Here is a 13,507-nt window from a genome sequence, read left to right on the forward strand (position 1 = left end):
CTTTTCATGCATTTGGAAACCCTGCTGGAAAAAAAAAAAAGAAGCTGGAAATAGCTGGTTTTAACTGGACTCCCGGCCTGGCTAGGCTGGACTTAGCTTTGGTCTCTCAGCTAAGACCGGCCTGACCTACTGTGGACAAAACCCCTCTAAAACCAGCCTGCTGACCGGCTTAAATCAGCTAAGACCAGGCTGGGAGACCAGCTAAAACCAGTTTTAGCAGGTTTTTAACAGGGAAAATTTTATCTGCGTTGATTTTTGCATAACTATGGGTAGTTCACACAAGCTTCGTTGTAATTTCTTTGTAGGAACTAATTGCTTTCGCTGAACTTTTAAAATCTCTTCATGAGTGATTGTACAGGTGTGGATATCTCTGTGGCAGTTCAGATATATATATATATATATATCAGGTAGTCTGATCATTGCCACGAGTTTCTCTATCAGCCATTTGAAATAATGATAATGAATCGATATATGCAATATGTCAATGTTTCTGTAACACTATGATAGAAATATATATTGATATCGTGAGGATATTTTGGATATTTTAAGTTAAACTAAACTATTAGGCAGTTTTTGGTAACTTTTTTGGGGATTTTGCATTTCGTGCAGAAAGAAATGCCTCTTACCTCCTCAAAGAAGACTTTGAAGCCCTGAGCCACAATGTGTGTGGGGGAAAAAAAAGTACCGTAAATTCTGGACTATAAGCCGCTACTTTTTTCATAGGTTTTGAACCATGCGGCTCATACAAAGGTGCGGCTATTCTGCAGATTTTTTTTCCACCGCTAGGGGCGCTCTAACCGGAATTAGATTTAAAACTAAGACAAAATAAATGCAAAGAAGAATACGCTAGTTCCTCTTTAGCAGATGTGAGTCGGTAGAAGCGGATAGAAGGACGACAAATTACCAATCCTCTATCTTTTCAAATCCTCACCCCTTCATCATGGAACCCACACGAAGAAGTTCGTATGATGCAAGTTTTAAGTTGAAGGCCATCGATGTCGCTATACAAAAAGGAAACCGCGCTGCTGCTCAGAAGCTTAGCGTCAATGAGTCTATGGTGAGACGCTGGAGGAGGCAGCGGGAAGAGCTCATGCAATGCCCAAAGTCGAGGCAAGCTTTCAGGGGACATAAAAGCAGGTGGCCAGAACTTGAAAATGTCCTGGAGGACTGGGTGAACACGCAGAGAGCAGGTGGCCGTGGTGTATCCACTGTACAGATCCGACTTCAAGCCAAAACCATTGCCCGCGAAATGGAAATTAAAGATTTCGAAGCGGGGCCGTCATGGTGTTTCAGGTTTATGAAGCGTAAAAACCTGTCCATCAGGACACGGACCACTCTCTGTGAGCAAATCCCTCCGGACTGTCAGGAAAAAATTAAAAACTTCCACAAATTCGTTCAAACAAAGACACAAGAACACTCTATCGGACCAGATGAGATCATAAATATGGATGAGGTACCTTTGACGTTAGGAAAGGATCTATTTAGGTACATACATCTACATTAACAATTCAAAATCGTTCTGTTCTTGTAGTAAATATCTAATCTAAAAACATACATAGCTGTGGCTTGCAAAACTTTTTTTTAAATAGAGCGGAGGCGGCAGGTTCGGCTTGTTTATTTTTTAATTTTTATTTTTTTTTAAAATACAGCGGATGCGGTTTATAGTCCAGAATTTACGGTATATAAGAGTCCCTCTCTGTCTCTCTCTCTCTCTCTCTCTCTCTCTCTCTCTCTGTCTCTCTCTCTGTCTCTCTTTCTCTCTGCCCTGTTGGCTCTTGAGGATAAAAAGTGAGGGGAAAGAAAGAGGAAAAAAGTTTTTGAACAGGTTTTTTCACCCCACAGAGAGAGAAAAAAAGTTTCAGTAAAAGAAGAAAAAAGAACCCAGGAGGAAAGTAACAGAGGGGGAATCCACCTCATATATATATATATATATATATATATATATATATATATATATATATATATATATATATATATATATATATATATATTTTTTTTTCCCCCAAGTTGTGGTTCAGGGTTTCTGTAGTAAACACTCCTGGTTTATACAGACACTCGCGCACACACACACACACACACACACACACACACACACACATTCTGTAGTCTGCAGATGCATGCAGCAAGCATCATTTTATTTCTCTGCAGAGATTTCTGAGCGATGCACATATAGCTGTGGTTATTCTCCTAAACACGAATCTCTGCTCTTCTTCACTGTTATGAATGTCTCCCACACAGAAGGGAAATACTGTATGCTTTTAAAATACTTCCTCTGCATTACTGAATTCAACGTGAAATTAGATTAGGCTGCAGTGTGGAGTTTCTGAATTTGTTTTGATTGGTTCTAACGTTTTTCTTATTGTTCTCTAATAATTTGCACCAAATGCACAGTTGTTGGAGCTTTGAGCGTCTATATTTTGTTACATATATTGAAGCATGTTAAGTTCACACACACACAGGTATATGTACAGGTATATGTAAAACCCGCTCCTGTTTTTGTGCAGTTTCCTTCACTCTTGCCGAGCAGACCTGGAGTCATGAGCTGTCAGGAGGTGCCGAACCCCAGCCAGGAGCCGAAGGACACTGCTGTGGTCCCCACAGAGGCCGGGGCCACACAGGCAGTACCGACAACGTCCCCAAAGCTTCCCTCAGTGAATGTAAAGACAGAGGTGTCATCTCCCGTCGAGTCTGTGGCTAGTAATGGCAAAGCGAGTGACGGAAACATCCCCGCTGAGATCTGTGTGGTTTTGGGAAGCTCTCGTAATTCTCAAACACAAGGTACGCTTCCAGAAGCATGTGTAGTAATGAGACTACATGTGCGTCTCTGATTTTTAGTTACTAGATTTCGACTTATTGGGTTTTTAAAATTGTTAATAGAGACCGTTAACTAGTTTGTGTGATTTACATTATCATATCATATCCTTAATTCTACACAATACTAAACGTAACCTATATGTAACTACATGTATATGTATGTATATATATATATGTGTGTGTATGTATGTGTGTATAATTAATATATATATATGTATGTATGTATATATATATATGTATGTATGTATGTGTATATATATATGTATGTGTATATATATATGTATGTATATATATATATATGTATGTATATATATATGTATATATATGTATATATATATATATATTATGTATATATATATATATATATATATATATATCATATATATATGTATATATATATATATGTATGTATATATATATGTATATATATATATATATATATATATATGTATGTATATATATGTATATATATATATATATATATATATATATATATGTGTATATATATATATGTATGTATATATGTATGTATATATATATGTATATATATATATATATATATATATATATGTATGTATATATATATGTATATATATATGTATGTATATATATATGTATATATATATATATATATGTATATATGTATGTATATATATATATGTGTGTATATATGTATATATATGTCAAAAGCATCATATTGGCATGACTATCTGATGACTATATGTAATTTGAAATGTTTCACAGAGTAGAATATGGCAAGCATTATTGTCTTGGGCTTTTAACCAATCATTTTTAGCTTTTAACTTCATGAATTATTCGTGGGAGCCTCAGCTTACTATGATCTGTCAATTTGATTTCAAGATATTTCTCATGGATTTATAACACTTCATTTATTTAATGCATGGGAAAACAAAAATGACAATGCTATTCTAGGAAAACATCGGTATTGGCTGGTCAGACTAAAAAAATAACAACAACAACAAAATTCAGTTGGTAAATCTCTAATATGATTTTTATAATTTTTTCTGTTATCAAATGGTACCTTTTTAAATGATCCCTACTATTTGAGACTCCTCGTCCTTGCTACCGTTTCGATGTTATGAGTCATTACTATTATGTAAGTCACTCAGAAAAAAACAACAACTCTATGCCTTCTGGGTGTCAAGGACTAAACAAAAAGGCTATCTTGGTTCCAGATTCTATAACTTTTGATTACTTTATGCTATCACCATGAAATTTGATTTAGATGCAGCTCACATGTAGGGAATTTTCCTCCTCCGTTTTTTCTTTCCTGAGATACTGCATGTAAAATAAGAAAGATAAGTGAAATTTCCCTTGAGCACACTTTTTTTTTTTTTGCCTTATCAACAGCTTTTCAGCGGGAAAATGTCCAAATGTAATGCAAATCTGTTTTCTAAAAACCTAAAAGGTTTTCTATCAAATGACTCTAATTTTGGATTTCTGAGTCACTTTTGTGTATGTAAATCAGAAAATAAATTCTCTAAAAATGGCTTAAGGGTTGATATTCCTGTTATTCCTGTAACAAACTAGTAACACATTAGCCACAAATAGCTGAGAATGAGCAATACATGTTTTACAGCATTTATTCATCTTTGTTAACGTTAGTGAATAAAATGCTAATTTTGCATTAACTACAGAAATTGAAACATTTACAGCTAACACAAGCTAGTGGTAGTATTTTGTAGATTAGTAGTAGTAGATTTTGGGTGAACGATTGGGCCCCGTTTTTATAAATTGTCATAAATCTTTTGAACCATTTGACAGATAAGCACAAAAATTGGTAAGAATCGTCGACAACGTGTCCCAGAACTACCTGCCAAGTTTGAACACAGCGCCACCTAGTGCTCCTGAGATATAAGGATTTTAGCAAAAACACCGTTAACTCGTCTAAACATTGTCCACATTTTATTTTCGTATTCTTTTTGCATTTTGTTTGTTCAAATAATTACAAGCGCTAATCTTAATATCTCCACATACTAATATGTTGGGTTGAAAGTGACAAGTTAAAGTTAAGTATCCGCCTGCTTTATATTTTATCTACTGTTTTCTGTTTTTTTTTTTGTTTTAAGGTCATGAAGCTCTACATTTTTCAGAAATGTTAATGTTTTCACTGCCACCAAAAACATGATGGTAAACACCAGACGATGGCCTTGGCAATTTATCATTTGATCAGTAGACTTCATACAGTTAACTATTAATAGTATTTGTGAAAATATCTGAAAGAATGTTTATTTGAACACATGTAGCTTTTTAATGACCTCTTTCCAAAGAACACCTTGCAGTTTCAAAACCTTGGTTTCTGATAAAAGGTAAACGTGTTACCTGCCTGAAGATGTCATTCCTGTTCTCTCTCTTACAGGCTCTTACATTTGTGGGGTATGTGGCAAAAAGTACAAGTACTACAACTGCTTTCAGACGCACGTCCGAGCTCACACAGGTATGTATTGAAGGGTTGGTTGTAATATCTGTAAGGTTGAGAGTCATGAACCAGTTCATATTCACAACTGTGAATGAAATTGATTTAGATGCACAGGGCATTTAATGTTAAAAATAATACAATAAGCAAACCCATCATTCCATATCATTGTCTTGTCTATATCTATCTATCTATCTATCTATCTATATATATATATATATATATATATATATATATATATATATATATATATATATATATAGATCTATATATCTATATCTATACATGTTATATATAACTCATTTTGTTTGTCGATTATTGTTGGCACATAATCATCCAAATTTATATTTGTGGGAATTATACGAAACCTCACATAAAACTCAAAGAAAGTAAAACAGGTCAGCTTATATTTAGCTTGATCACCAGCATATTACATTTTTAGTTTCTATTTTCTATTTTCTGAAAGTTTGACAATAAGCATTTGTTAAAAGGAAAAATAAATCAAGCAAAGATAGATGGATGGAAAGATATAAATAAGCAAGCTGGCTTCAGTTACTGTTTTGTACAATACGACTAACGTTTAGTTAAAGATAGACGTTGGAATTAGCGATCTGAGGTAACTGATATAGTACATAAAGGGGGAGGTGTTGTGTAGTGCATATACACTAGGGATGCACCTAAATGAAAATTCTTGGCCAAAGCTGAATTTAGTTTTTTTGTGTATTTTCCCTATATATTTTGTATTACTATTTTTTTTTTTCACAATTGCATAAATTAAATGGCCAAAATGAGCTTTTTACTGTTTTGTCTAGCTTTTCAAAGAAAAAAAAATTAAACAACAATTTAATAATATTTACTTGCCACTAAACATTTCTCTCTTAAATGTGCTTAGAACTATAGCAACAATGCACAATTTAACCTCAAATTAATTAAATATTTGTTGGCCATTTTTGAAATCTTTTTTTTAATCAGGCATGTTTTTTTTGGTTTTTTTACTGTGTACAAATAAAAGCAGCCTGCATTGGAAAGCATTGGAAAATATTGCGGATCCCAATTATTTTATTTTTAAAATACATAAAAATGTTGCTGAGCAGCTGATTGCTTTAGTACAGATAGCAATAGCACATACAGTTTGTACAGTATAAAAACCATTACGCCCACTTTTCACAAAAACTAATGTGTGTGTGTGTGTGTATATATATATATATATATATATATATATATATATATATATGTGTGTGTGTGTGTCTCTGTAATTATTGGTGAATGAATGCTTCTTTAAAAGTGCTGACTGACTGAAACGAAATCATTGAAGTTAAAATCCAAATTACAACAAAAATGTAATTTGACAATTTCCATTACCAGTTTATATATTTGTGTGGTTTCTTGCTGTTCAGAGACTGAAGCTGCTGCTTCTGGAGAGGGAGCATCTCTGGGAATCAATAGTGAGTAGCATTTATTCATGGGACATTTTCTAAATTAAGTGGGGAAAGCTGAGCAGAGTTCTACCCAACATCCCATTACATAATGACATCTTACGCTTTTTGTTCATACAAGTCTTTGTTTTCTAAATCCAGGTTCTTTCCGCTATACATGTGATGTATGTGGGAAAAAATACAAGTACTACAGCTGTTTTCAGGAGCATCGAGACCTGCATGCAGTTGATGGTAAGGCTGCATATTCACCTGATTGTAATATTTTTTGTAATACTTGTATTTCTAAGCTGCAAATTAAGAGTTTGAGGAAAAAGTAATAACTAGTGGTTTGTTAGCTAGAATTGAATCTTAAAATTAGGGCTCCGAACCACTTCAAGGAACAAAAACGAACTAAATTTTTACATGAACGGTAAAAAAACTGTAAAAAAAAAAAATCATGAAATTGAATGTGGTTTCTTGAATTCTACCGTAAAAAAAATACGGTAACAACATTTTTGGTTTTACAGTTTTAAGTTAAATTTATAATTAAATACAGCATATTCATTAACAGATATAATGTGAATATGAACACATTAAAGTACTGAAATCTGTTTTGTACCTTTGTAATGCACTGATAACCAAATTTAAACAAATGATAAACAAATTTAGGTAGTGATGAGAGGGTCACATGATGAACCAAAACCTATCACAAGTAGCTTTTAAATACGTATTTCAATTCAAAATATTGAACCGATTTATTTATATATGCTTACACTTTCATTTTACTTCAAATATTAAGTAAGCGCTTTTTTTGGTTGTTGTTGTTTTTGTTAGTTTTTTGTAAATAAAACTTTACTTATGAATAGTGGTAAATAAAAAAATAAAATAAATTAAAATAAAATACACCACTTCTTCTGTGTAAATACTCATCCACTATTAGTAATGACCAAATGCTAATTGTGTAACACTGCTACACTACTGGCATGAATTCCTCATTAAGATCCGCACTCGGAGAACCATTATTTTTTTATAAAATCTCCAAAGTCCTTCACTAATCTTGTGTCCTCTTGTTGTTGTGTTGTCCAGATCCGTATGATCATGTGATACCAGTAGAAGACCTTAAAGAGGAGACCGAATCCTACCAGAAAATGGGACCAAGTAAGAGTTCTTAAAATGGTTTCCTTTCTTATTGGTCACTTTGATGTTGCATTAGTAACTGATTTACGGGACCTCAGCGCTAGGTGACGAACAGTAGATATCATATTGGTATCACAATTTTTTGCTACTTGAGCATAAGAAGCTTTTTTCATATTATAGGATTTCCTCATTCAAGTAGCTATGACTTGGTCTCGGATGCCAAAAATAGTTTCCCAGAGCCATTTTTAAATATCATGGAATAGACTCTTCTTTGAAGGGACTATGTTTACTGTACAAACTCAAACACGTGGGATATTAATTGCATCTGAGGGCATGAACGCACAAAAAGATGAATGAAGACGAGCTATTAAGCAAGCAAACGAACACTGGTTTTAGGGGGAATCAATTAATTGATTTCTTGTCGCCCTGGCTAATAAATATCGTCATGAATATTGATATTGTGTCATTCATTTTTTTTATGTTATCCAGCCCTACTTCTAATGACCAAAAAATTGCAAATGTACTGTAAGGTACAGATTAAGCCCCAGTACGCATATAACCAGGCCTCGGAAAACAAATTCTGATCAGATTATCTGTCTTTGTGGTCGCACTCTTGTTGTATTGTTGGAAAAGAGAGCGAGTTTTCTGCGCGAGCGATTAGAGGGTAGTCATGGCAAACTTTCAGCTCTCTATTTATTTCTGTCTCTGTACATTAACACTGATCAAAACGACACTGATAAGTATGGGCAGAGCTTAAGTGCAGTAAAATACACTGCGGAAAAGTGTGGGGGGTTTTTTTCTTCTGAAAGAAAGCATGAACGAGCTCGCCAGCAAGTTTAGTAACGAACAAATTCAAACGAAGCTGGCGCATCTCACTTTGACATTTCCTCCAAATTTAATCAACTTAAACCTCCAGCTGCAGGCCAAAGACAAATACCTACCACATCTGGCAGACCGAGCCAGTTCGTTCATCCTAAAACTGGAGACGGGGAGCAAGGAAATTCTAACAATTTCCCCTCCCCCCCAAACTTAACCAGTTCACAGAAAACACAGTAATCCATTTATTTTTTTATTTTATTTTTTTTCTCAGTGGATTAACAGTTCAGCATGGATTAATTGTTTACCTTAGGGCTAGCAATGTGCACCAAAAAAAAAAAAAAAAAAAAGTAAATTTAGATTGAATTGTCTATTGTACCATTGTTTATTGTGCTGTTGTCTGGAGCGATTAAGCTATTACTTTATTTAAAATGAAAACTCTAATAAGAGCACAGATAAACCGTATATTGTCATAGTCGTGTGTTTAACAGTCACGTTGAATCGATGAAAGCTGTTAAATATTCTGTTTATCGAGCGACCGCTATAAGCATTTCCTGGGGGGGTTTTTTCTGCGGGGTGTATTTGGAGCTGGTGAGGCGTAAGTTAATTCATTAATTAACTTAAAATCTCCTAAACATTCATTCATCTTAGTGAATTCCAGTTTATAATAACATTGCAATTAAGGCATTAGCAGTTAATCATAACATGAAAATTTGATTATAGGCATATTCCTGTTATGAAGTTAAAGAACATTAAAATGATTCTTATGTTTGGTTGAACCACTGATGGAACAACATGATGGGGAGTAATTAATGACAGAATTGTAGTTTTGGGGTGAACTATCTCTTTTATAATTTTGAGTATGCTTTGTTTGGGATGCTTTTAACCTGTCGTTTGTGCACAAGAAAAAAAAATTTCTTAGCGCTGCTTCTTGAAACTAAAGCCCTGTTCACACTACAAGCGTCGCTCAGTGCCGAAACGACACGATCCCATTCCTTTCAATGGAGAGCTGGCAATTTTTAGTGACACAAGCATTTTCTAGCGACCATTTAGCAACCGTGTGCTGCCATTTTATTCCCTTTTATTCTGGAATATGCAAAATCCGATCCTGAATAGAGATTACAAGCTCGGTTCTTAAACATCATATAACTTTTGTTTTACTGTCATTGTAAAGCATTGGGTTTTCTTGCTGGAGACTTTCACTGCATATTGAATTCTTCTTTGGACGAATCTTTTTCTACAAATGCATTGAATCCCGGTTCTGCATTTACACTGGCTTGACTGAAATATAGCTGAATCCCAAAGTGAGAGACTATGCGCGCATGGTTAGAATTGTAGGTAGCAAAAATAATCTTTTGATCTTTTATTTAAAACAACTCTCAAAATCGAACCTTTTATTGAAAAATTAGAATTTAAAATGGGATGGGGAGATCACTGTAAAATAGATGTTTTTTGGAAACACTTTATTTTGAGGGTTTAAGCGTTAATTAACGATTTATTCACTTACAATTAAGCATTAGTTGAAGAAAAACACACTAGTAATTAATGATTAGCTTACCATTTCAAGGGTCCCAAATTTTTATTATTATGATTAACTCGTTCACAATTATGCATCAGTTAAGCATGAACACTCACATAACTAATGGAAACATTGGACACAGTTAATATGCCCTTTTTTTTAATCATTTTTGAAACCTCCATTTGACAAGATAACAGTTCTGAGTTTCCTCCTATAATGCCTGTTGATGTTAGAGAACACCTGGCAAGTCCATGATGGTGCTTCTCCTCTTAAGTTTACCCTACTTCTTTTCTACAGGGTTCAGGTCAGGGAACTAGAATGGTCATAGAAGAAGCTTGGTTTTGTGCCCAGTTACTCATTTGTCTGTTGTTTTTAAGATCTGATTGTTGTCTGGTTGGGAGACCTAAACATGGCCCATTAAAAGATTTCTAACAAAATTATTGTAAAAATGTAAAATTATTATTATTTTTTTAAGGTTTTCTGACCCTGAGACTTAACTCTTTTCTTCAATTAGCTGTGTTACTTATAGAGTCTTTGACCATTCAAACGTTCCTTCTCATTGTGCATTAGGACGATATAGACACATGTACTCCTTCAGGCAGATTTGTAACTTTAAATTGATTGGAAATTCTTAATTATTGCCCTGATGGTGGAATTATAAAGTCACTTTATAATTTGTGACGGTTAATTGTCTTTTGCTGCAAACATATTCCTATTTTTTTTCTCATTATGATGGATGATTATAAGGCATTTTCGGCTGTTTTAGTTCAAAGAATTTTTTTTATATAATATATTATTATATTTCACGGCCGCCTTCTGTCCACACCCTCAAAATTCATATTCTAGGCTTGACTATTTTATTTATTTTTTTTATCTTTAGACAGCTTCTACTTGCAACACTATCGTATTGACTCCATCAGATTGTGCATCGGTGCATTTGCATATAGATCCAGCTTTTAGCATACCTGCAACTTCAAATTAGAGGTTCAATATATCTTTTCTAAATGGTGACCTTTTTGGTTTTGGATATTTTGTCACAATTTTGGCTTGATAACAAAGACTTTGTCTGGAGCTATGATGTGGGGTGCTGCCAAAGGCACTTTGTATTTTTTTTTATTTATTTTTTTTACCGTTTATAGCAGAGTAGGACCAGCATACACAATGGACAGCAATCAGGCTATGTTGAACTGGAAGAGTCTGGACCCAGAAGTGTTTCCGCTGAAATTTGAGAGCTAATGTTATTAAAATGAATAATATAGTTCCAGAATCTTCCATTTAGTTTGACCCCAGCCTTCTTTAAATCACTGAACTCTCACATAAACTGTTGCATTTGGAATAATAAGGAACAGAGAGTTAGACTCTAAACTTTAATTTAAAAGGTCTTTTTTTCTTAACTTTCGATTCCATTACTGTTCTGTTCTGCTCAACTTAAAATGATGATGAATTGTAATAATTCGATATGGATTGATCTTGAATCTTTATCTTGTTACCCCCAGAAGTCCTTCCCATTTATCAGCAGTGTAGTCCCAATTAATTCCTTTATTGTTAATGTAATTATTTATACTACATTACTTTGAGAAAATTGTTTTAAATATTCTCTGTCCAGTCTCCCTTATCTCTGAACATAAATTTTCCATTTCACATTAGGACTTGGCCTGTTGGGATGTAACTCTAAAGATATCATCAAGCATAAAAAGTCAAATAAACCCTTAAAGTCACTTAGGGGGAAAAAAAGTCAAGTATAACATATCCTCTGTTTTTTTTATTTTTCATATCTTCAAATTTGGCATTGTAATGAGCCCCTTTTAAGGCAGAGCAAACTCTGCTTAAATTTATCTGAATTGGAAGAAGTCATGATTCCTGCAAATTTTCTTAAAGGGATTATACTAAGTATTTATTTGTAGTATTTTTATGAAGTGGCCTTGTCCCCAGGTTCCTACAGTCATCATTTGGATGCCTCAGTTGTTGGCTTTCTTTTCTTTTGACAAACTAACTTATAACATGTGAAGTGGTTGAGAACCACTGATTTGAGGGTTCCTCAGATCTTACCCTGGATCTCCGATGCACTGCAGAGTTTAGTTCCTGATAAAACTCACCTACCTGAGATTTTCTAATGATCCTGAAGACACTGATTAGCATGCTCAGGTGTGTTTGATTAGGGCTAAAGCAAAACTCTGCAGGAAAATGCATCTCGAGGGTCTGATTTGAGGATCACTGCTTTAAGGGGTTAAAACAGTGGTCCTTAACCCTTTTTGATTTTTGAATCCAAGTCCGTCTACATTGCTAGTTTCTGTAAATCAAATTTACAGAATTACAGATGTTTTAAGAGCTGATTGTATATGTATCTCCCAATTACCAAAAATTAATTTTTTTCATTTTTCAGTTTTAAATAATTTTTACAACTTTTCCAAGTATAATTATTACACTTCATATATTCATGGATTTTCTGAGAGAGCTAGATTCCTGGATTCCCCTCAAATATTGTTGAGGGGTGAAATAAAAAAAATCCATGGCTTATTGGAATGCTATATTTGTCTTCCTTTCAGTCAAGCTTTAAGAAACTAAAATCTGGTATTGATAAATCATAATGGCTTTAATGTATTTTTCAGTGCTAATGTATTTTTGACTAATAATTGTGTTGGCTAATTACTGTATTTTGTATTCTGTAGAAACGGGAAGTTACACATGCGAGTATTGTGGAAAACAGTACAAATACTTCAACCCCTATCAGGAACATGTGGCTCTTCACGCTCCAATGAGTAAGTCCTCACTTCATTACCTGTGTGTTGCGTTGTTTATGACAAGTTTCTGCTAATAGATGAATAAAGGCACGTAGAGGTTATAGATTATACACTAACAGTAAAGGAAAGTTCAATCATTAGATATGGAGATGGTGGAAGCTGGCTCGCAAAACTACTATGTAACTTAATATACCAAGATCATAATTTCTGTTGTAAAACTACCCAATCTGTCTGCAATAAACCATGCGGGATCTCAAATTGTTATTGCGCTCTGCTGAGGTGTTCGCTGTAAAGTCTTTCTTATTATCTTCGTCCTTCGTCTCTCCTCTCATTTATCTCTTAGTCCTGCATTGAGGATATGCAGAGGAGTTTGACATTGAAAGCTATTTAAAGTATGGTGAAAATATAGAAATGGGTCAGAGAGACTGTAGCGACGCTACCAGAATTAAATTTCAATTTGTTTCAAAATGACTGATTATTCTAAATGAGCTGTAGAATTTTTAGAGAGTCGGGAGATGTGAGATGGTTGATTGGTAATAAAGCGCATTTTTTAATGATTAATTGTGGATGCCTGTGATTAATTGTCAATAAGACATGTTGGGTGATTAATTGTTTGCTTTAGAGACAT

At 34.0% G+C, this 13,507-nt stretch overlaps 1 protein-coding gene across 5 annotated transcripts in view; it reads left to right on the forward strand.

Annotated features, from left to right (window-relative positions):
• The window catches only part of znf618 (zinc finger protein 618), a 44,072-nt gene that overhangs the window by 15,244 nt on the left and 15,321 nt on the right, over window positions 1-13,507 (forward strand). For 2 of the 5 annotated variants that reach the window (XM_043239231.1, XM_043239232.1), the window contains exons 1-7: window positions 746-1,453; window positions 2,505-2,778; window positions 5,195-5,272; window positions 6,649-6,696; window positions 6,829-6,918; window positions 7,753-7,824; window positions 12,808-12,897. In XM_043239231.1, the coding sequence (XP_043095166.1) occupies window positions 941-1,453; window positions 2,505-2,778; window positions 5,195-5,272; window positions 6,649-6,696; window positions 6,829-6,918; window positions 7,753-7,824; window positions 12,808-12,897 (1,165 nt within the window). In that variant the 5' untranslated portion in view covers window positions 746-940. Of the gene's footprint in view, window positions 1-745; window positions 1,486-2,504; window positions 2,779-5,194; window positions 5,273-6,648; window positions 6,697-6,828; window positions 6,919-7,752; window positions 7,825-12,807; window positions 12,898-13,507 lie in introns of those variants that run through there. The other 3 variants (XM_043239233.1, XM_043239236.1, XM_043239234.1) reach the window with 2 other exon arrangements.

This window comes from Puntigrus tetrazona, chromosome 5 (assembly GCF_018831695.1).
Source record: "Puntigrus tetrazona isolate hp1 chromosome 5, ASM1883169v1, whole genome shotgun sequence".
Lineage (NCBI taxonomy): Eukaryota > Metazoa > Chordata > Actinopteri > Cypriniformes > Cyprinidae > Puntigrus > Puntigrus tetrazona.